The 24,075-nt window shown below is 38.7% G+C and overlaps 1 protein-coding gene across 3 annotated transcripts in view; it reads left to right on the forward strand.

Annotated features, from left to right (window-relative positions):
* Positions 1–24,075, forward strand: part of DNAH11 (dynein axonemal heavy chain 11) — a 368,316-nt gene that overhangs the window by 80,480 nt on the left and 263,761 nt on the right. For all 3 annotated transcript variants that reach the window (XR_007518405.1, XM_049893431.1, XM_049893432.1), the window contains exons 29-30: positions 6,699–6,848; positions 9,868–10,101. Coding sequence is in view for 2 of the 3 variants with exons in the window: in XM_049893431.1 (XP_049749388.1) it covers positions 6,699–6,848; positions 9,868–10,101 (384 nt within the window). In the remaining variant the exon portion in view is untranslated. The remainder of the gene's footprint in view (positions 1–6,698; positions 6,849–9,867; positions 10,102–24,075) is intronic.

A 24,075-nucleotide genomic window follows, 5' to 3' on the forward strand; every position in this document is an offset into this window, starting at 1 on the left:
CAAACGGTTACCGTACTTGGCTTCTAACTGAAAGGTTGGAGGTTCAAGTCTACCCACGGGTGCCTCAGAAGAAAAGCTTGATGATTGGCTTTTGAAAATCAGCCGTTGAAAACCCTACAGAGCACAGTTCTATTCTAACATACATTGGGTTGCCAAGAGTCAGAACTGACTTGATGGCAACTGTTTTTGTTTTGTTTTTTGGTTAAGGGTAATTGGAGTCCTCCAGAGCCACAATCAAGTCCCTGGGTGGTGTAAAAGGGTAACATGCTCAGCTGCTAACTAAAAGGTTGGTGGTTCGAGTCCATCCAGAGGCACTCAGAAGAAAGGCCTGAACTAAAAGGTTGGTGGTTCGAGTCCATCCAGAGGCACTCAGAAGAAAGGCCTGGTGACCTACTTCTGAAAAATCACCTATTGAAAACCCAGTGGAGCACAATTCTACTCTGATACACGTGGGGTCACCATGAGTCAGACATGACTTGATAGTAGTTGGTTAGACGGCAACTTCTTACCCTGAAATGATTCTACAAAGTCAGTGTGCATTTACTTTCAAAGAAGGAGCCCTGGTGTTGCAGTGATTAAGCACTCGGCTGCTAACCAAAAGGTCTTTGGTTCAAACCCATTGGCAGCTCTGCAGGAGAAAGATGTGGTCGTCTACTTCCTTAGAGATTACAGCCTTGCCAAACCCGATGAGGCAGTTCTACTTTGTCCTGTAGGGTCGCTATGAGTCGGAATCCACAGCAGTGAGTTACTATGGAAGAGTTAATGCTTTTGGCAGTTACGCAGAAGAACCTGGGCTTGCTCTACTCTCTTTTCAGTATCAGAATCAGCTTCAGACCACCAGACACAGCTTTTTGGTCTATGCCTTTTGTGCTGACATTCCTGAATGTGCTCCCTGTAGTGTGACAGAGATAACATGACACTGCAGCTTGTGGAATAACAATGCGATTTCCCCATAAAAGTCACCCTTTGTGAACAGATAACTCATGTTGACATCTTGTGAATGTCTTGAATACTTCAGGCCCCCCTCCTCCACCCACCCCCACTCAGTTTAAGAGTGTTGGTCAACATGAGAGTTTCTGCGGTTCATTGTGAGATTTGATTAGCCTGAAAATACCACCAGGGAGGTCTGATACCACTGAAACCTTCACTCTGCCAACAGACGTTCTCGATTTAAGGTACATGAGCTGGAATAGCAGAGTGAGGACATTTGTATGTTTAGAATGCCTTTGGTGATTACTAGCTTGTGGGTAAGCTTGATTAAGTTCAAGTTTTTAGAGAATTTTTCCACCCAGCATTCATGCTGACCTCCCAATGGCAAGGATTACCAGATATGAATTATCTAAAGAACTGTGGATATGGGTGCAGCTTAGCTTCAGTGGGCAAAAGTCTATCGTAGGTACTGTAGAAATGATACATTTAAAGGTGTGCTTGCATGATTGATTAGTCTGCTGCAGTGGTTATGTTCAACTGGTCTGAAGCCCTTACAGGACTCAGTGTTTAAGCTCTTTGGGGTTTTTTCCTCTCTAAGAAAAAAGTCCATTTTGTCTTTTTTCAGTAAACTAGCGCAGCAGTTAAAGTCAGCTGAAATAATCTGTTAATCTTTTGTACACCTCCAGATTGTTAAACAGTACTTTCAGTAACAACTTTGTACAGTCAAGCTATTTTAGACGTTGATTCCTAATGACTTGAAAGACTCTTTTTTCCTAGAAGAGTGTGCACGTTTTCCCTTCTCTCATCCCCTCTTGGGCAAGCAGTGGATACTTCTCCATGATGGAGCTATGCTAAGGAAATTTAAAAAAAAAAAAAAACTTTCAGTGTGACCTGCTACATCTGTATTGTCTTACAGTAGTAGCCACGAGGCATACTTGGTTGGCTATTGAGCACTTGAAATGAGGCAATTGAGGAACTGAATTTTTAGTTTTAATAAATTTTAGTGTATTTAAATTGAAATCTAAAAACCGATGTTCATTTCAGTTACTGGAAAACTTCAATGTGTTTGGAGGAACTTGGGTGTGTGACTCTGCTTTTTCAACTGTATATTTTATGAAATCTCAGTACAGATTAAGTGTTTCTGATGAAAACAAATTGTACAGGCTGTAAATATAAAATACACACCTAGTTGCAAAGACTTAGTACAAAGAGAAAGCTGTAAAATAGCTCATTAATAATTTTCACATTAATTACAAGTTCTAATAATGTTTTGGATATGTTTAGGTTAAATAAAATATATTAAGATTAATTTCACCAATTTTTGTTTTGTTTTTAGTTGTTTTAATGTGGCTACTAGAAAGCCTCTGCTGCAGAAATTGTGGGGATGGCACAGGACCAGGCAGTGTTTCGTTCTGTTGTACACAGGGTTGCTGTGAGTTGGAACCGACTCGACGGCACCAAACAACAACAACAGTCCTTACAGGAGCAGATTGCTAGGTCTTTTTCCTTCAGAACTGCTGGGTGGGTTTGAACCACCAGCTTTTTGGCTAGTAGCTGAGCACTTAAACATTGCACCACCAGGGCTCCTTATAGTGTCCCTTAGACAAGAAGAAAAGGGCTCAAACTGTAAGTGGTTAGTTTAGGGCATACAAGAATGAATGAGTTTTAGTTGAATTAAAATCAGTCCCTAACCTCATCTTTTCTAGAGAAAGTAGAAAGCTGAGTTTTATATGGGGCTGGAGAAGCAATGGGGAAAGACTCCAAAAGGGGACCAAAAACCCCAAACCAAACCCAGTCCCGCTGAGTCGATTCCGACTCATAGCGACTGTATAGGACAGAGTAGAATTGCCCCATAGAGTTTCCAAGGAGCACCCGGTGGATTCAAACTGCCGACCCTTTGGTTAGCAGCTGTAGCCTTAACCACTACACCACCAGGGTTTCCGCAAAAGGGAACAGACTCAGAAAATGGGCAAGGTTTTGGCTAACTTCCCACTGGCTCTGCTTACCTTCAGCAGAGCAGGGAGGAATAGAAGCTGCTTGCAAAAGAGTAGTTCGTCACAGAAGCTACCAAGTGGAGAGAAGCTCTGCTTAGCATAATTTAGGAATATTTCATATTTTAAATGGATGCCAAAGGCAGGTAACGAAAGAATTCAGGTGTGTGACAAAGAAAGTGAATCTGATTTTTAAAATAAATGTCATAAATTTGATATCCAATAGAGATGATCCTTTCAAAGTAGTTCATATAACATGAACTACACATTGTATAGCCAATACATGCTTTTTTTTTTCTTTCTTTTTTTGCCTTTTGAAGAGGCATTGTAACTGCTTAGAATTCTAATACAGCTCTTTCTTGGGAATTCTCTCCACAGCCAATTTATAAGCTGCACAACAGAATCAGGATTATTACAACGTAGGTTTAAAATAAAATATCAGTGTAATGCCATAAGTGAGATCACAAAATTGAGTCATGTAAAAATGTGGGATCCTGCCAACAAGGAGTTCTGTGCCTTATTTTGGGATCCAAAACTGTCCTGGTTCTGGCCTTGGCTTCATGTCACCTAATGAATTTTGTTCAGCTTGAGCTTAAATTCATGAGAAAACTGTGAAAAAAAAGGATAAAGATGTCCCAGAGGAAGTGGTGTTGGCAAAAAACCTTCACATTAAAGAAACTCTCAAAAATATTTCATGACACTGAGATCTTAAAGTATAAAATGTTGAAAGCTGACCTAGACATAAAACGAAACACAGTTGTCCTCAAGTTGATTCTGACTCTTGGTGGCCCCATGCAAGTCAGAGTAGAACTGTGCTCCATAGGGTTTTCAAAGACTGATTTTTCAGAAGTAGATCTCTAGGCCTTTCTTCCAAGATGCCTCTGGGTGGACTCAAACCTTCAACCTTTCAGTTAACGGCTGAGCATGTTAATAGACATAGGAGTGTGATAGTTCGCCAAGACGTAGAAAAGATAGTTGCTCCTTATTATAAGTTATACAGTGTTAAGAAGACAAGCACTGTTCAAGCTATTCTTGATAAATTTTCTACAAAGAAATAAAACACTTTAATTCTTTATGTTTCTAATGTTATCAATTATAGTATACTAAATATTAGTTTTACTACTTTTTTCATTTCCCTGTACATTTACAACCAGCAGTAAGAAAGTTTTTAATGTTTTGATGAAAAAATTTCAGAGTCACAGCTTAATTGTATTTTCCTCACTGATTGATAAGATCACTTGACCTGATTTTAGCTTGCACAGTCATTTTATAATCTGCTCACTAGGGGGTGGATGCACCTAATTTATTGTAAACTGAGAGAGCAGCATTTCCATTTTTGTTGCTAACTTTTTATAAACTTAAAATATGAAGTTACTAGCGCTATTTTAAAATATTGGAAGTGTTCAGATCGTATTTCTTGAGAGAGATAAGAAAGAGAGGTCTGTGACGAGTTATGGAGCCCTGCTATTGCAACTGTTAAACACTTAGCTGCTACCTGAAAGGTTGGTGGTTTGAACTCACCCAGTGGCTCCGCCGGAGGAAGACCTGGCGATCTGCTTTTGTTAAGATTACAGCCTAGAAAACCCTATGAGGCACTTCTACTCTGTCACACGGGGTGGCTGAGTCTAAATCAACTAGACAGCACTGAACAACAAGAACATGACATGTTCTTTTTATTTATCCTTTTTAGTTGTAAAATAAAAGATATTTCCAAATAGCTAACTAGGAAGAAGGAATTTTAATATCATATTAACAAATACAAAGAGACTTCATTAGAAATGAAGCAGATCTGAGGGCAGCAGGGTTCCATATTAGTTAAGAATAGGCCCATTCCAGCAGGAACTTTAAATAGAGAGAAGATTGAATATCAGAACATCCAACTTCAAACATACAATGGCTAAGTGATGGGAGAACGACAAGCCTTTCCTGGCCACTGACTGAGTACAGAACCTGAAGTTCTTTTGAATCTGTTTTCGCACCAAAGCAATAATGTGTGAGGGTGTATGACTGTTGAGGTCTCATTTACACTGCAGTTTTTCATCTGAATATTATCTGGGCCCATTACACAGAAGCCATTCAACATCTGTGCACTTCCTGGCCACTTCAGCTGTGACAGTGAATTGTTAGATTGTTGGAGATACTTTCCGTGTATAAATGTCCTTTGGGTAATGTACAGGGATGGACGAGGGTATGATAAGCCAGACAGTGGTCTGTCGGCTTCCAGTCTGTCTTCATTTAAAGTAAGTGAGAGCCTCAAAATCTCATCTATTTCAAACTCAAGTTCTTCCTGTGATTTTCTTTAATACTCAAAGTACAAATACAGCAAAAAGCTAAAAGCTTCAAATATGAAATCACCCTAAAAAATTCCTTACCCATGTTGACATTGGTCTTATCTTGCAGGAAATTTAGGCAGGTTGCTCTTGTTTCTGTCTTTGGTTTACATTCCCCAGAAGTTAGCTCTAGAAGCCGCTGGCCCCTTAGTTTCAAGTCCAGTTGCACCGCCATTCAAGAAAAACTTAACAGAGAAGGAGTCGCTATAGTGGAAATAAAGGAAATGGATACTATTCACCTTCAGACCATCTTCTGGTTATTACTGGCTTTAATTTGCTCTGTGTGTAAGGAGAGAAGAAAAGGCCTGGTGATCCACTTCCCAAAAATGAGCCATTCAAAACCTGGGGGATCACAGTTCTACTCTTACACATATAGAGTTGTCAGGAGTCGGAGTCTAGTCGACAACAACTGGTTTTTGTTTTGTTTTGGTAAGGAGGGAATGCTTCTTCCCACTCCAGATACTCCTCTTGGCCACTCTCTGCCCTTTACGCAGTCCATCCCAAGGAAGGTAGTGTGACTTACATTGATAAAGCATGTCCTCCTCCTCCTCTTACTTGGGTGTGAGTCTACCTACAGAAAGCGCATTGTCTTCTCCTTTCCTCCTGGCCAAGACTTGGGGCAGAGCTTCTAGGTGGGGAGGCATATCCTGGTCTGTGCTGATCTGATTGGATAGACATTGTGGATAATTCCAGGGTTCTGTTTGGAGGCCAACTAGACTTCATTCTGTAAACTGGCCTGTAGCAGAACAAATGCTGATATTTTATCTTTAAGTTTTGGTCTTTGTTGTATTTTTCAAGTTGTCAGGAATATGGGTAGAGTTCATTATGCTATTGGTGGTTCCTGTAACAGACCCATCACTTAGGATGTAAGATGTTACAATGACAGAACAATTTAGACTTTACAGATATGGCCTGGAATTGTAGGTTCAAAATCGAACTGCCACTATCAGTTGTGTCAACTGGGAGAAGTTACCTAATAATTTAGCTTTAATTTCCTTATCATTGAAAACTGGAAAGTTGTATTCCTTATGGAACAGGGTTGCTGTGAGGCTCGTGTGGTATCAAAGCAAGTGCAGTATAACATCAGATCCAACAAGCTTAGGATTATTATCTAATTCACATTTTTATTTTCAGAAATTTTAACATAGCTTTTTATAGCATAGATTAATAACGTAAACCTGATTTTTAAACAGAAAATGGGTAGCTTTGCATGGTAAGCATTTACTGCTCCAGGGTTGAGAATAGCACCAGAGTGCCTGGCCACTTCTCCATCAAGGCCGTTTTAAACTCTGGAATTTTAGAAGTGTTTATTTTGAGGGAAGACACTTACAGCTGACTCTGTAACTCTATAAAGGAAGTTTTATAAATTCACATAGCATCACCCCTAGTAACCAGAATACATCTGCAGTCAGAAATGCCCTTATCTTTTCTAATTATTGTGCCTTAGGTAACACGTCACCTTGCCAAGCTCTTCGACAGCATCGCAGATCTGCGGTTTGAGGACAGTCAGCATGTTTCCGCGCACAGAGCAGTCGGAATGTACAGCAAGGAGAAGGAGTATGTCGCGTTCCAAGCCGAGTGTGAATGCATAGGCCATGTAAGATTTGATGATGAAGTTTTCTATCCTTGAGGAATATCTTCAGGGTATTTTTAAAAATTCAACAAGAAAAAGTCAACTAATGTCAAGTCGGCCGCTGGTTAGTTTTGTGCGTGAAGATTCCTGTTTACCTGTATCCAGTATGACATGCTTCCTAATTTCTGTTTCGCTTTGGCACCCAGCTTGGTCTTAGAGACGCTAAAAGTGGAACTAGACAGAAGGGGCTGTCGCAGATTGAGTGGACCCCAGAATTAGTAACAAGCGCAACCCAGTAACTAAGTCTCTACATAGCATATTCTGTTGTCACGCCTCTCAGGAAGTACAGGGAAGGGCTAGAGTGAAGCAGCTCCTAGCCGTAAAGTATTCTTTAAACAGGCTTTGTGGCTGAGTATTCTGGAGTGAATGTTCTAAGTGGCTGCTTGTAAATAAAGTTGAGTCTAGCAAGCCGATGTCACATACTCTAATTACCATGTGCACAGACAGTTAAGCTAGCATGTTCTCTTTTCTTACCGCCAAATTCCTCAAAGTTATTCTTTACAGTTATCCATAAGAATGGCTCATTATGATTTATGAAGAAGCTTTTAGTGTATACGGATGATTTCCAGGAATTGAACCTTTTCGTGATGATGCTTGTATAGCTTGGGTTAATCCACAGAGTAACTGAGGCAGTAGCTTCTATTATAGACCTTTTTGGGCTGGGGCAGGGGGTTTCTTAAAGTGTGCCATTCAGAAATGTGATTGCAGGCTTTATGCCGGGGTTTTCTCTACTCCTCTCTGTTGGTTTTTAATAGTGTACCAGAAAAACCCTGCCAAATGAAGGGGAAGCAGATGGTGGAATACTTTGATTAAAATATATTTTTTCCTCTCTTGGGCTTTTTAGGACATTATTACAAAGATTAGAAAAAGTCACCATAAACTATCTTGACAAAAGAGTGTGGCTGTCTGCTACCACCCAGCAGACTGCTGGCTGACTGGCATGGTGCCCAGAGCAGAATAGTCCAGTTGACGGATGTAGTTGTCACCAGAAGGAACCTTTGATATTTAAAGTTTTTATAGTACTCTTATTTATTCTCTATAAGCAACTTATGCTCCAGACTTGAGCTTATACCACATTTACCCTCTAATTGCCTTTGCATTATAAAAAAGATACTTTTCATTTAGACCTTTTTTTTTTTCTTTTCTTTTTCTGTACTTCTATGATTGGTTCCTCCTAATTTAGACCATTTGTATTTTATTCGTCAAATGTTTATTGAATACCTGCTATGCATCAGATGCTGAGTTAGGCTTTTGTGAATCCGGAAATAAATGAGACATAGCCTCTGTTCTTGAGGAACTCTTAGGCTAGTTGAAGAGATGGATATATACATAATTAGTGAAAATGGGAAGTGGTAATTGCTATTATACAGGATGGAAGGTTATGAAATACTGAGAAGTGGGGATCAAACACCTCATTAGAGCTTAGTTAAATCATACTAAGTTGCAGTTGTGGGCACAGTCTTATGAAAATGATCTGAGATGTCAACTGACACATGTGTTTGGTCTTCCCAAATGGAGTGTAAAATTCTTGAGGACAGGTGGCCATATCGAGGACATGGGAGATACTCAGATGATTACTGATTTACAGAGGGAGCTTGGTGACAGTGAAAGAGTTGTGATAGTGACTAAAACAGAGATACAGGATCCTATTGATTAGATCAGGGACCCTGAACTCTCATGCTTGTTAACAAAGCACAGCTGTGAAGTCAGAGGAGGAGGCTCTTACTAAGAGATATTGGGGCCATTGCCAGAGCTGTGCTTCCTTTTTCTTTCGGGAGGGAAGGATGTCAGCTCATTAACTATATATCACTCCTTCCCAGTTCTCAAGAGAGAAGGTCCTGGGGATTCAGGTGCCCTCTTCACAGGGGTAGGGAAAGAAATCAGTTATAGTGCCTTTAGCCCCTCATGTGATCCTTGGAATTTGTTTATTGTAGTCACGTTTTTATATTGCTGTGATCAATTATTTCCAAATTGTAACGCTTGTGCTTGTGCATGTGTGTGTATCAGCTCTGTAATGTCCCGTGGAAATGGGTACACAGACATATGGGTTAATCAAAGCATATTTGAATAGGATGGAAAACTGGCTGAAACGTGTTTGTAGAAGCAAAATAGACTTGAAATGAGTTTTTAAAAAGAAGATTAATTTTCACAAGTCAGCAGTTGTCCTATCTCTTATACTCTCCTGCTGTCTAATTTCTGACAAGTGAAAAGACGAGAACCAGTAGGGAAGATAATTAAGATACTTGCTGAAAACACTTTGTCTTACTAAGAAGAAATATGAGGATTTTAGAGTAGATGTTTTGGGAGATTTAAAAAAATTATCAAAAGATATATATTTAAAAAAATTAATTGCCCATTTTCCCCAAGGCTCTAGAATATTATTTATACCTCTATATATACCTCTGATATTTGGTTTTTCAAAACAATTGGGCATTAGCAGAGGAGATTTGGGTCTAGGGCCTCCCTCCCCCTTGTCTTCAGATCTGCAGAAGAAAACAGTAGTACCTCCTCTGTTTAAGGTGTGGAAAGGTATCAGCCACCTGGTAAGAGAAGTAAGATGAACAGTGTGAAGACAGGTTCATGTACAAAGAAGACGGCTAAGCAATCAGTTGTTTGACTCCTACCTTTGAGTTATCCCTCTTCTGGTTTTCTGTGTTGTTGTTAGATGCCATTGAGTCGAATCTGACTCATAGTTGACCACATGTAACACAGTAGAACTGCCTCAGGGTTTTCTAGACTGTAATCTTTACAAAAGCAGATAGCCAGGTCTTTCTCTCATGGAACCACTGGGTGGGTTCAAACCATCAGCATTTCAGTTAGCAGCCAAGTGCTTAATCATTGCACTACCGGGGCTCCTTTCACATGGATTTAAAATAAATTCCCCTGTGACCTTACTTTCTGCGTGACCTTAGAGCCGTGGAAGGATGAATTATCTCTCTTCTCTGAGAAGCCTATACTATAACATTTCAATTTGCTTCCGAAGGTGGAAATGTGGCTTCTGCAACTTGAACAGACCATGCAGGAAACAGTGCGGCATTCGATCACAGAAGCCATAGCAGCCTACGAGGACAAACCTAGGGAACTGTGGATTTTTGATTTCCCAGCTCAAGTTGCACTAACCAGCTCACAAATATGGTGGACTACAGATGTAGGAATCGCCTTCAGTAGACTGGAGGAAGGCTATGAAACAGCCCTAAAGGATTTCCATAAAAAACAGGTATTTTATAGATTTATGATTTCAAGACTTGAAGGAACTTGAAGAGGTAAGGTTCCTTCATTTGTTCATCCATTTATGGAATATCTTCTTTGTGCAGGGCTCTGTACTGGAACATTTCAGCCACCAATTGTTTAACTTTTCATTTTCTAACTTTGTGTGATCGCTATTCTAGTTTTCTACGGGGTTTTATTTTTTAATTTTTATTGTGCTTTAAGTGCAAGTTTGCAAATCAAGTCAGCATCTAACACAAAAACTTATATACACCTTGCTGCATACTCCCAGTTGCTCTCCCCCTAATGAGACAGCCCGCTCCCTCCCTCCACTCTCTCTTTTCATGTCCATTTCGCTAGCTTCTAACCCCCTCTACTCAATCATCTCCCCTCCAGGCAGGAGATGCCAACTTAGTCTCAAGAGTCCCCCTGATCCAAGAAGCTCACTCCTCACCAGCATCCCTCTCCAACCCACTGTCCAGTCCAATCCCTGTCTAAAGAGTTGGCTTTGGGAATTGTTCCTGTCCTGGGCCAACAGAAGGTCTGGGGGCCATGACCACCGGGGTCCTTTAGTCTCAGTCCGACCATTAAGTCTGGTCTTTTTATGAGAATTTAAAGTCTGTATCCCACTGCTTTCCTGCTCCCTCAGGGGTTCTGTGTTGTGTTCCCTGTCAGGGCAGTCATCGGTTGTAGCCAGGCACCATCTAGTTCTTCTGGTCTCAGGGTGATGTAGTCTCTGGTTTATGTAGCCCTCTCTGTCTCTTGGGCTTATAATTACCTTGTGTCCTTGGTGTTCTTCATTCTCCTTTGGTCCAGGTGGGTCGAGACCAATTGATACATCTTAGATGGGCGCTGACTAGCGTTTAAGACCCCAGATGCCACTCTTCAAAGTGGGATGCAGAATGTTTTTGTAATAGGTTTTATTATGCCAATTGACTTAGATGTCCCCTGAAACCATGGTCCCCAAACCCCTGCCCCTGCTACGCTGGCCTTTGAAAACTTTGGTTAGTCCAGTTGTGCTGACCTCACCTGTATTGTGTGCTGTCTTTCCCGTCACCTAAAGTAGTTCTTATCTACTATCTAATTAGTGACTAGCCCTCTCCCACCCTCCTTCCCTCCCTCTCTCGTAACCATCAAAGAATATTTTCTTCTCTGTATAAGCTATTTCTCGAGTTCTTGTAATAGTGGTCTTATACAATATTTGTCCTTTTGCAACTGACTAATTTCACTCAGTGTAATGCCTTCAGATTCCTCCATGTGATGAAATGTTTCACATATTCATCTGTTCTTTATTGATGCATAGTATTCCATTGTGTGAATATACTATAATTTATTTATCCATTCATCTGTTGATGGGCACTTTGTTTGCTTCCATCTTTTTGCTATTGTAAACAGTGCTGCAGTGAACATGGGTGTGCATATATCTGTTCGTGTAAAGACTCTTATTTCTCTAGGATGTATTCCAAGGAGTGAGATTGCTGGATCGTATGGTAGTTCTATTTCTAGCTTTTTAAGGAAGTGCCAAATAGATTTCCAAAGTGGTTGTACCATTTTACATTCCCACCAGCAGTGTATAAGTGTTCTAATCTCTCCACAGCCTCTCCACATTTATTGTGTTTTTTGGATTAATGCCAGCTTTGTTGGAATGAGGTAGAATCTCCTTGTAGTTTTGATTTGCATTTCTCTAATGGCTAATGATCATGAGCATTTCCTCATGTATCTGTTAGCTATCTGAATGTTTTCTTTACTGAAGCGTCTATTCATATCTTTTGCCCATTTTTTAATTGGGCTATTTGTTAATGGCTAATGATCGTGAGCATTTCCTCATGTATCTGTTAGCTACGTGAATGTCTTCATTACTGAAGCATCTATTCATACCCTTTGCCCATTTTTTAATTGGGCTATTTGTCTTTTTGTAGTTGAGTTTTGGCAGTATCATATAGATTTTAGAGATGAGGCGCTGACTGGAAATGTCATAGCTAAAAACTTTTCCGAGTCTGTGGGTAATCTTTTTAATCTTTTGGTGAAGCCTTTGAATGAGCATAAGTGCTTGATTTTTAGGAGCTGCCAGTTATCTAGCTTTTCTTCTGCATTATTAGTAATGTTTTGTATACTGTTTATGCCATGTATTAGGGCTTCTAATGTTGTCCCTATTTTTTCTTTTATGATCTTCATCATTTTAGATTTTATATTTAGGACTTTAATCCATTTTGAGCTTATTTTTGTGCATGGAGTGAGGTATGGGTCTTGTTTCATTTTTTTGCAGATGGATATCCAGTTATGCCAGCACTATTTGTTAAAAAGACGGTCTTCTCCCCATTTAACTGTTTTGGGGCCTTTGTCAAATATCAACTGCTCATATGTGGATGGATTTATGTCCGGATTCTCAATTCTGTTCCATTGGTCTATGTATCTGTTGTTGTACCAGTATCAGGCTGTTTTGACTACTGTGGTGGTATAATAGGTTCTAAGATTGGGTAGAGTAATGCCTCCCACTTTGTTCTTCTTTTTCAGTAATACTTTACTTATCCGGGATCTCTTTCTCTTCCATGGTGATTTGTTTCTCCATCTCATTAAAGAATGTCATTGGAATGTAGGTCGGAATTGCATTAAATGTGTAGATCACTTTTGGTAGAATAGACATTTTTATAATGTTAAGTGTTCTTATCCATGAGGAAGGTATGTTTTTCGTTTTTTTTTTTTTTTGGTCTTTTTTAGTTTCTTGCAGAAGTGTATTGTAGTTTTCTTTGTATAATTCTTTTACATCTCTGGTAAGATTTATTCCTAAGTATTTTATCTTCTTGGGGGCTACTGTAAATGGCATTGATTTGGTGATTTCCTCTTCGATGGTCTTTTTGTTGGTGTAGAGGAATCCAACTGATTTTTGCATGTTTACCTTGTATCCCAGTACTCTGCTGAACTCTTCTATTAGTTTCAGTAGTTTTCTTGAGGATTCCTTACGATTTTCTGTGTATAAGATCATATCATCTGCAAATAGAGATACTATTACTTCTTCCTTGCCGATCTGGATGCCATTTATTTCTTTATCTAGCCTAATTGCTCTGGCTAGGACCTCCAGCACAATGTTGAATAAGCACAATGATAAAGGGCATCCTTGTCTGGTTCCCGATCTCAAGGGGAATGCTTTCAGGCTCTCTCCATTTAGGATGATGTTGGCTGTTGGCTTTGTATAAATGCCCTTTATTATGTTGAGGAATTGTCCTTCTATTAGTATTTCGCTGAGAGCTTTTATCACGAATGGGTGATGAACTTTGTCAAATGCCTTTTCTGCATCAGTTGATAAAATCATGTGATTCTTGTCTTTATGTGATAAAAAAATAGATTACATTAATTGTTTTTCTAATGTTGAACCATTCCTGCATACCTGGTATAAATCCCACTTGGTTGTGGTGAATTATTTTTTTTTTGATATGTTGTTGAATTCTGTTGGCTAGAATTTTGTTGAGGATTTTTGCATCTAAATTCATGAGGGTTATAGGTGTGTAATCTTTTTTTGTGGTGTCTTATCTGGCTTTGGTATCAGGGATATGGTGGCTTCATAGAATGAGTTTGGTAGTATTCTGTCCTTTTCTATGCTCTGAAATATTGTTAGTAGTAGTGGTGTTAACTTATCTCTGAAAGTTTGGTAAAACTCTGCAGTGAAGCCGTCCGGGCCAGGGCTTTTTTTTCTTGGGAGTTTTCTGATTACCTTTTCAATCTCTTCTTTCGTTATGGGTATATTTAGTTGTTCTATCTCTGTTTGTGTTAATTTAGGTAGGTGGTGTGTTTCTAGGAATTCATCCATTTCTTCTAGGTTTTCAAATTTGTTAGAGTACGATTTTTGATAGTAATCTGGTATGATTCTTTTAATTTCAGTTGGGTCTATTGTAATATCGCCTATCTCATCGTATTCGGGTTATTTGCTTCCTCTCCTGCTTTTCTTTTGTCAGTTTGGCCAATGGTTTATCAATTCTGTTGATTTTTTTCAAAGAACCAGCTTTTGGTCTTGTTACTTCTTTCAATTGTTTTTCTGTTTTCTATTTTGTTTAGTTCTGCTCCGATTTTTATTGTTTGTTTTCTTCTGGTGCCTGAGGGTTTCTTTTGTTGCTCTCTCTTTGTTCAAGTTGTAGGGATAATTCTTTAATTTTGGCGCTTTCTTCTTTTTGGATGTGTGCATTTATTGATATAAATTGACCTCTGAGCCCTGCTTTTGCTGTGTCCCAAAGGTTCTGATAGGAAGTGTTTTCAATCTCATTGGATTCTCTGAATTTCTTTATTCCATTCTTAATGTCTTCTATAATCCAGTCTTTTTTGAGCAGGGTATTGCTCAGTTTTCTTTAGTTTGACTTCTTTTCACTGCTTTTTCTGTTATTGATTTCCACTTTTATGGCCCTATGGTCAGAGAAGATGCTTTGTAATATTTCAATGTTTTGGATTCTATTAGGGCTTGCTATATGATCTAATATGTGGTCTGTTCTACAGAATGTTCCATGTACACTAGAAAAGGAAGTATACTTGTTTGCTTTTGGGTAGAGTGTTTTGTATATGTCTCTGAGGTCAAGTTCATTGATTGTGGCATTTAGATCTTCCGTGTCGTTATTGAGTTTCTTTCTGGATGTTCTGTCCTTCCCCTGAAAGTGGTGTTTTGAAGTCTTCTAGTATTATTGTGCAGCTGTCTATCTCACTTTGTAATGCTGTTAGAGTTGTTTTATGGATCTTGCAGCCCTGTCATTGGGTGCATAAATATTTAGTGTTGTTATATCTTCTTATTGTGTTGTCCCTTTAATCATTATATAGTATCCTTCCTTATCCTTTCTGATGGATTTAACTTTAAGGTCTATTTTGTCAGAAATTAATATTGCCACGCCTGCTCTTTTTTGATTGTTGTTTGCTTGGTGTATTTTTTTCCACCCTTTGAGTTTTAGTTTGTTTTTATCTCTAAGTCTAAGGTGTGTCTCTTATAGGCAGCATATAGACGGATTGTGTTTTTTAATCCATTCTGCCATTCTCTATCTCTTTATTGGTGCATTTAGTCCATTTACATTCAGCATAATTATGAACAGGTATGAATTTAGTGCTATCATGTTGATGTCTTTTTTTGTGTGTGTTGTTGGCAGTTTCTTTTTCCTACTTAATTTTATTTGCTGTGTACATTATCGTTATATATTGTCCTTTCCTCATATTCATTGTTGTTGATTTTCTTTCTGCTGAGTCTCTATTTTTTTGTTGTATTTCATTTTGATGTGTAGGATAGTTTGTTTCCTTTGTGGTTACCTTGTTATTTACCCCGTTTTTCTAAATTTAAACCTAATTTTTATTTCTTTGTATCACCTTGTCTTCCTCTCCATATGGAAGATCAATGACTACATTTCTTAAAAAAAAAAAAAACTTAGCCCCTCTTTATTGTCTTAGTGTTGTCTTCTTTTATGTAATAACATCGCTCTTTCCCTGTTTTGAGCATTTTTTTATTTGGATTTATTTTTTTTATTTCCCTGCCTGGTTGACTTCTGATTGCTCTGCCCAATGTTCTAGTCTTGAGTAGAAACCTGATATTATTGATTTTCTAACCGAAGAACTCCCTTTAGTATTTCTTGCAGTTTTGTTTTGGATTTTATGAATTCCCGAAACTTCTGTTTATCTGGAAATGTCCTAATTTCACCTTCATATTTGAGAGACAGTTTTGCTGGATATAAAATTCTTGGGTGGGAATTTTTTTCCTTCAGTTTTTTATATAAGTCATCCCATTGCTTTGTTGCCTGCATGGTTTCTGCCGAGTAGTCTGAGCTTATTTTTATTGGCTCTCCTTTGTAGGTGACTTTTTGTTTATCCCTAGCTGCTCTTAAAATTCTTTCTTTATCTTTGGTTTAGGCAAGTTCGATTATGTGTCTTGGTGACTTTCTTTTAACATCTACTTTATGTGGAGTTTGATGAGCATCTTGGATAAATATCTTCTCATCTTTCATGATATCAGGGAAGTTTTCTGCCAACAATCTTCAACAATTCTCTCCATATTTTCTGTTATCACTCCTGTTCTGGTACTCCAGTCACTCGTAGGTTATTTTTCTTCATAGATTCCCGCATGATACTTTAGTTTTCTTCATTTTTTTTAATTCTTTTTTCTGATTTTTCTTCAGATATATTAGTGCCAAGCTCTTTATGTTCAAGTTCAGAAATTCTGCCTTCCAGTTGCTCAATTCTGCTCCTCTGACTTTGTATTGAGTTGCCTACTTCTGTAATTTTATTGTTAATCTTCTGAATGTCTGATTGCTGTCTGTCTATGAATCTTTCCAGCTTAAATTTTTCATTGTGTTCCTGAATAGTCTTTTTAATTTCTTCAGTTGCTTTATCTGTGTGTTCCTTGGCTTGTTCTGCATATTGCCACATTTCCTTCCTGATATCTTGAAGGGTTCTGTATATTACTCTTTTGTATTCTGCTTCTGGTAATTCCAGGAATGCACTTTCATCCAGAATATCCCTTGATTCTTTGAGAGCTTGTTGAGGTGATCATGGTCTGTTTCATTATGTGACTTGATATTGTCTGTTGTCTGTGAGCCATCTGTAAGTTATTGTATTAGTTTATTTTATGTTTGCTTTCTGTGTCATAGCTTCTTGCTTTGTTTTGATATGCCCGAATGGGTTGCTTAAGTGAGCTGTCTTGATTATTTTTGCCTTTGGAGCTCTGACATCTTGTCCCCAGATGGCTAGAGCTGTTATCAGGTGTATCAGTCTAGGAGTTCACTCAGTTTTCTTGTATGAATTCAGCTCAGGTGTCCAGGTAGATGATCATCAAGTGCATGGCACAGGCTCTGTCCTACAGTCTTAGAGGGGCAGGGGTGTTTGATGTAGGTACCAGTACCTGTTTGCAGCAAGGGGTCACACTCGAAACAAGGCAGGGGGCTGAGAATCGTCCCCTACGTGTCTCTGAGGAAAGCATGTCCCTGTTCCCTAGATCGTACAGGTGGGTGGGTTCTGCAGATGGACTATGGGCACCCAATGTTTTTGGTTGTAAGGACTGGGACGTACCAGTTATTCTTGGACCCCTGTCGCAGGTGGCTGGGTGACCTGAGTGGAGCTACCAGTCCTTAGGCCCCAGGTGTTGGTAGGTGTGGACCCTGTTTAATAGGCAAAGCAATGTCAAACATCAAACACCCACCTCTCCGCCGCACAGCTGAAATGGTTGGAGTCTGCCAGCAAGGGCTTATTTTCCTGAAATAGGCCCACACAGGTCCATGCAGAGAGGAAAGTTGCTCAAAGCCCATGGACTGCTTATGCCTGGACAGGAGCCACTTCTGACCTGAGCTCCCCTGGTTAGTGGAGCTGGGAAATAATTGTAAATTTTGTTTCTTTTCCAAGGCCGGGAGGATGGCTCTAGGTGTTCAGCCGGGCCTATATCAGGTCCAGGGGAATCAACACCCACTGACGCCGGCTTGGGGGCAGGGAGGGACGGTAAAATATACTCAAGTACTTAGCTTTTCCCGAGAGCGCCGTTATTCTCTGGTACCAGAGGTGTGAGTAGGCTGTGTGACTGGCTGCTTCTCCCTGAGGAAACTGTGGCCGAACGTTAGTACCAGCTCGCCGCTGCAGTTCCCGGAATGGTGCTTAAGGCCTCCCCGTGATTCAGTTCCGGTAACTTCACTCTGCTTCTGAACTGTCTCATCCTCCCCCTGCCCCTCAGTTCGTTTTCTAAGCTTGCCTTTGATGTTCAGGGCTCCTAGCTTGTCAAAAATATACTCGTTTGACTTGTTTTTTTGGTCTTTGTTGTAAGAGTGCTCCCCGGAAGCACCTATCTATTCCGCCACCTTGGCTCTGCCTCCTCTACAGGGTTTTAAAAAATTTCATCATGCACATTGTCCCCTAGGCTCTAGAATTTCACTCATACCTAGGCACTGTGCCTGTTTTTTTCTTTCTCTGTAAGAGTCTCCATCTAGGCTGATCATGCACTTATTAGAAAATATGTATATGTTTTCTGTCATTCAACAAAAGCAAATGTTTTTATAATTGGGTTTTCTGTTAGTTGTAAATCACGGTTGAGCAACTTTGGAAAAGAGTCTATTTAGAATTTCATGTAATTCATGCCCGCTATGCTATATTACCTCCTTAAGCCTCCCAACTTCAGGTGTGTGCTTAGCTGTGGAACAGTGCAAAAGTATGACTTTTCTTTTTGGCTTATAGATTCAGAGAATATTAGACATGGAAAGGACTTTAAGTATTAGTTTTTCTTCCTTTCTTGTTTTCAGTGGATAAAATCTGAATCCAGAGGTATTAAGTGATTGTCCCAATGTCACACAATTTCTAAGTGAAACTGGCAGGGCCAGCACCCTGTCCCTGGCACTGAATTCACCATGCTTTCCCACTGTTCCCTGCTGCTCCTCTTCTGCCTTAGTAGTACTTTTTACTCAATGCCTCAGAAATCAAATAGATTCAGAACGTGAAGGATACTCATATTGTTAATACATTCAGGAATTTTAAAGCATGTTGATTATTTCTTTTAATTTTCCTCTTTTAAACTTAGTGACCATCCAACTATGTTTTGTTAATTAAGGAGGGCTTCTTTTTTTACCTTTGTACATTTACTGTTGGGGAAAATCAATTCTCAATTTTACTTCCTTGGGAAAATGGGGTTTCTATTTAGTGGGCTTGCAGTAATAATTTAAAGAGGTGGCTGGCTTGTTTCTTCGTAGGATGCCATCTGCAATTTTAGTCCCTTGCACTTGGATGAGGAGGCTAAGCATTACATTACTTTTCATGGGCATAAATAACTAAAATAGTTAAATTGCAATTGATTACATTATGCTTTCCTTATGAATAGAGCTTTCTGGTTAATTTATTGCTATTTGTGCTTTTATTTGCATTATTACAACATTTAATGAATTTAGTAAGGATTTTTTTTAGTAAGAATATCTTATAATACTTAAGGTATAATAAAATAATATCCTCTAAAACTTAGCTATTATTAATTACTAGTTAAACTTGAATCTTTCAGCGAACTTCTATTTATTTTACTCTAAATTCTGTCTCTTCCTTCAACTTACCCTTGTCTCTAGCTCATCTTTTTTGGTATTATTGAGTATATTGTATTGCTTAGACCAGTAAATGACATTACTTGTTTCTTATTTGTAGCCATTTTATTGTTTTAAATTCCATGATTTCTTAATTATTTGTTGTTAAAACTGAAAAAGAAAATACAGATGGGTAAAGAAAAAAAGCAGGAAAATTATGAAACTATATATAGATTCAATTTTCACAGATAACTATTGACTTTTTTTTTAATAATTTTTATTGTACTTTAAGTGAAAGTTTACAAATCAAGTCAGTCTCTCACATATAAACTTATGTACACCTTACTACATACTCCCATTTACTCTCCCCCAATGAGTCAGCCTGCTCCCTCCTTCCAGTCTCTCCTTTCGTGACCGTTTTGCCAGTTTCTAACCCTTTCTACCTGCCGATCTCCCCTCTAGACAGGAGATGCCAACACAGTCTCAAGTGTCCACCTGATACAAGTAGCTCACTCCTCATCAGTGTCTCTCTCCAACCCATCGTCCAGTCCAATCCATGTCTGATGAGTTGTCTTCGGGAATGGTTCCTGAACTATTGACATTTTGATATAGAAACATCAAAAATTTTCCTTCCATTTGCTATCTTTTCCCTGTCTATACGTTTTATAGGTATCTATATTTATGTATGTATGTATGTATTTGTATACATATATATAAATATGTATTACATATAACAGGTAAGTATATGTATTTATGTGGATACATATATAGATATATGCAGAAAAATACCAATTGGCCTTCCATAATTTTACTTTGATACTCTGTATTTCCACTCAGTATGTCACCTATATCTTTTCTTGTCATAAACATATATCAAGTCTACACTAAAAAATGACGAAATAGCATTCCTTTAAATGTATATACTGGAATATATTTCCTTCTTTGTTTGGGTTCACTCTGGTGTTCTAACTTCTTATCAAGCATTGTTCTAGGTCCTGTGATTCCAGAAGTAAAGTTCCTGCTTTTACGGTACTTACATTCTGATGAGCTGTTAATACGTATCTTACCTTTCCATCAAGGACCTTGGAATCATTTATTCTGAGCTCTACCTCCCATTTTACATACCACTGTGTAATTTCATTTGTGAAATCCTCTGTTAGCAGCTGTTGTTTTAAATTTTATGTAGATTTATCAGTGGAATAGCAATGACTCTGCTCTTTATTTTTCACTCCATTTGTTATTTCTGAGTTCAGTTCTCTCTACCTTATATCTTTTATCAGTTTGTGCAGCGAGGATTAAATTGCTTTATATGTAAAACTACTATTTAAAAGTGCCTGGCAAAATCTAGATACTATATAAGTGTTAGCTGTTGTTCTTGATGTGATATGGTGATAATGATGATAAAGACAATGGTGTCTAATACATAATTCATTTGAGATTTTTCCCAAAATTATATCATAAAAGTGTTCAAACCTACAGAAAAGTTGAAAGAATTTTATTGTGATGCATATACCCACCACCTAGATTTTATAATTAACATTTTGTTTTCTCGAGAAATGTCTATTCTTTATCCATCAATCTATTTTAAATTTATGATGCATTGGAAAGAAAATTACAAACATCAGTAACCTTTAGTCATAAATACTTCAGTTTTCATATCAATTTCATGACTTTAATTTCAGTTTCTTTTTTTTATATTTCATTTAGTGAGACACTACAGGGTTGCTATGAGTCAGAATTGACTCAACGACAAGAGGTTTGGGTTTTTGGTGGTGTAGTGGTTGAAGTGCTCAGCTGCCGACCAAAAGGTCGAACCCACCAGCTGCTCTGTGGTAGAAAGATGTGGCAGTCTGCTTCCATAAAGATTATAGGTTTGTAAACACTATGGGGCAGCTCTACTCTGTCCTATAGGATTGGTATGAGTTGGAATTGACTCCACAGCAGTAGGTTTTGTATCTCAATTTTCTCAAGTTCTTTTTGGTTATTATATATCGGTTTTATGCTTACCTATTTTGTCATTATGTCTTCTATTCTTCTGTCTGTTTCATTTAGTTCAAAGAGTCTTATGTATAGTTTTTTTTGTCCTTAGAATGTTCCACTAATTCTTTTGAAGCCACTTTTCCTTAAATTGTGTTGGCTTTTTGTATGCTCATTTTTTGGCATCTTTATCAGGTTTGTATTTTTGGTAGGAATTCTGTGTGTCCTGGGTTTTGCCAATGTTCCTATATGTTTTGTTTTTTAACTTTTTTTTTTTTTTCCAGTTCTCCACAGGTTTTGTGAGTTCTGGATTACTTTTGTGGCTAACTACTTATTTAAAGATTCAGATCAACCTGGAAGGCATTATGCTGAGCGAAATTAGTCAGAGGCAAAAGGACAAATATTGTATAAGACCACTATTATACGATCTTGAGAAAGAGTATAAACTGAGAAGAACATATACTTTTGTGGTTACGAGGGGGGGAGGGAAGGAGGGTGGGAGAGGATTTTTTACTGATTAATTAGTAGATAAGAACTGCTTTAGGTGAAGGGTAGGACAATACCCAATACATGGAAGGTCAGCTCAACTGGACTGGACCAAAAGCAAAGAAGTTTCTGGGATAAACTGAATGTTTCAAAGGTCAGCGGAGCAATGGCGGGGGTTTGGGGACCAGGGTTTAAGGGGACTTCTAAGTCAATTGGCAAAATAATTCTATTCTGAAAACATTCTGCATCCCACTTTGAAATGTGGCGTCTGGGGTCTTAAATGCTAACAAGCGGCCAACTAAGATGCATCAATTTGTCTCAACCCACCTGGAGCAAAGGAGAATGAAGAACACCAAGGTCACACGATAACTAAGAGCCCAAGAGACAGAAAGGGCCACATGACCCAGAGACCTACATCATCCTGAGGCCAGAAGAACTAGTTGGTGCCCGGCCACAACCAATGACTGCCCTGACAGGGAGCACAACAGAGAACCCCTGAGGGAGCAGGAGATCAGTGGGATGCAGACCCCAAATTCTCATAAAAAGACCATACTTAATGGTGTGACTGAGACTAGAGGAATCCCGGTGGTCATGGTCCCCAAACCTTCTGTTGGCCCAGGACAGGAACCATTCCCGAAGACAACTCATGAGACATGAAAGGGACTGGACAGTGGGTAGGAGAGAGATGCTGATGAAGAGTGAGCTAATTATATCAGGTGGACTCTTGAGACTGTGTTGGCATCTCCTGTCTGGAGGGGGGATAGGAGGATAGAGAGAGTTGGAAGCTGGCAAAATTGTCATGAAAGGAGAGACTGGAAGGGCTGACTCACTAGGGGGAGAGCAAGTGGGAGTACGGCGTAAGGTGTATATAAACTTATATGTGACAGTCTGACTTGATTTGTAAACGTTCACTTGAAGCTCAATAAAAGTTAATAAAAAAAAAAAAGATTCAGATCTCATTGGCAGGGTCAGTCTGGATGTTAAAACAACTTTACATCGCAAAGCCTAGTGATTTTGATTTTTTGAGGGGCCTTTTTTACTATCCTTAGCGCCAAGATATTTCAAGCTTTCACATAGTGTCTCTGAGCTGGTAGGTAGGGTTTTTCTAGGACCCTTCATTGAACTGTGTAACACTTCGAAAATCTCAGTTTTATGTCAGCTTTAAACTCCCTTTCTCAGGAGATGTGCAAGGCAGAGAACAGCAATGTTCTGTTCCCATGTGACAATTTAAACTCTAGTCCCCAGGTGTTTGGATCTCTATCCAAATTCTACTTTAGGCTGCCATGGCATTAGCCTATTAACCTCATTTTGCTGTTCTGGCTTTAACGCATGTTTCTTGCACCAGGGAAACTTGCCCTCTCTCTTTCTCTCTCTTTTTTTTTTTTTCATCTCTCTCTGTTTCTCTCAAGTTTGGCTGTGTATTTGAACGTGGGTATGTTTTAGTGTATTTAAAATTTCTCTGTGTTAATAGAGGACTTGCTGTGTCAGTTTAAGCCAGTATGTTGCAAGATCATCTATTATTATTGCCCTTATTATTATTTAATATTGGCTGTTTAGGTTTTTTATTTTGAGCTATCATTAACAAAACTGTAGTAAACAGCCTTGTATATACTATATATATTTTGCATACATTTTTCAGGATAATGTTACGGATACAGAATTGTTAGATCTAAGATTATATTAGTCTTAAGCCTTTACCTTCCCACTATCAGTGTATGAGAAGTATCCACTCCATCCCCATCATCAACATTGGGTTATATTATTCTTTTTATTCTTGTAGCTAAAGTTCTTCATGCCTAGTAGCTTTGGCTTGTTTTTGCTAAAGAGTTCTATACTGCTTTTTCTAATGTTGCATGAGAAATAAAAGAAGGGATAATGTATGAAGAAAGCATATATCTGATTAATTATGAAACAGTTGTATTATGAATGGAAATGTTTGACAGATCAACCAAATGGATGCCTTCAATATAGTATTTCAGCTTTGTTGCTGGTACTAACATGCATATTAGAGAAGCTAACATTTGAATACTGTTATAGTAAGTGTTTGGTTCATAAAAAGTATGTGCATGAAAATTTAAAATGCTTTAGTTTTCTCTCTTTTTTAAATATTTTATTGTACTTTAGGTGAAAATTTATAGCATAAATTAGTTTCTCATTGAAAAATTTAAACAAATTTTTTTTGTAACATTGGTTGCAGTCCCCACATGTGTCAGCACTCTCCCCCTGTCCCTTACCACCCCAGGTTCCTAGCGTGCATTCCTCCAATTTTCCTATCCCTTCCTGCCTTCTTGTCTTTGCTCTTGGGTTAAGTATTGCCAATTTGGTCTCACATACTTGATTGAACTAAGGCACATTCCTCATGTGTGTAATTGTTTGTTTTATAGGCCTGTCTAATCTTTAGAGCCCTGGTGGCACACTGATTAAGAGTGAGGGCCGCTAACCAAACGGTCAGCAGTTTGAATCCACCAGCTGCTCCTTGGAAACCGTATGGGGCAATTCTGCTCTGCCCTATGAGGTTGCTG

Source organism: Elephas maximus, chromosome 8 (assembly GCF_024166365.1).
Source record: "Elephas maximus indicus isolate mEleMax1 chromosome 8, mEleMax1 primary haplotype, whole genome shotgun sequence".
NCBI lineage: Eukaryota > Metazoa > Chordata > Mammalia > Proboscidea > Elephantidae > Elephas > Elephas maximus.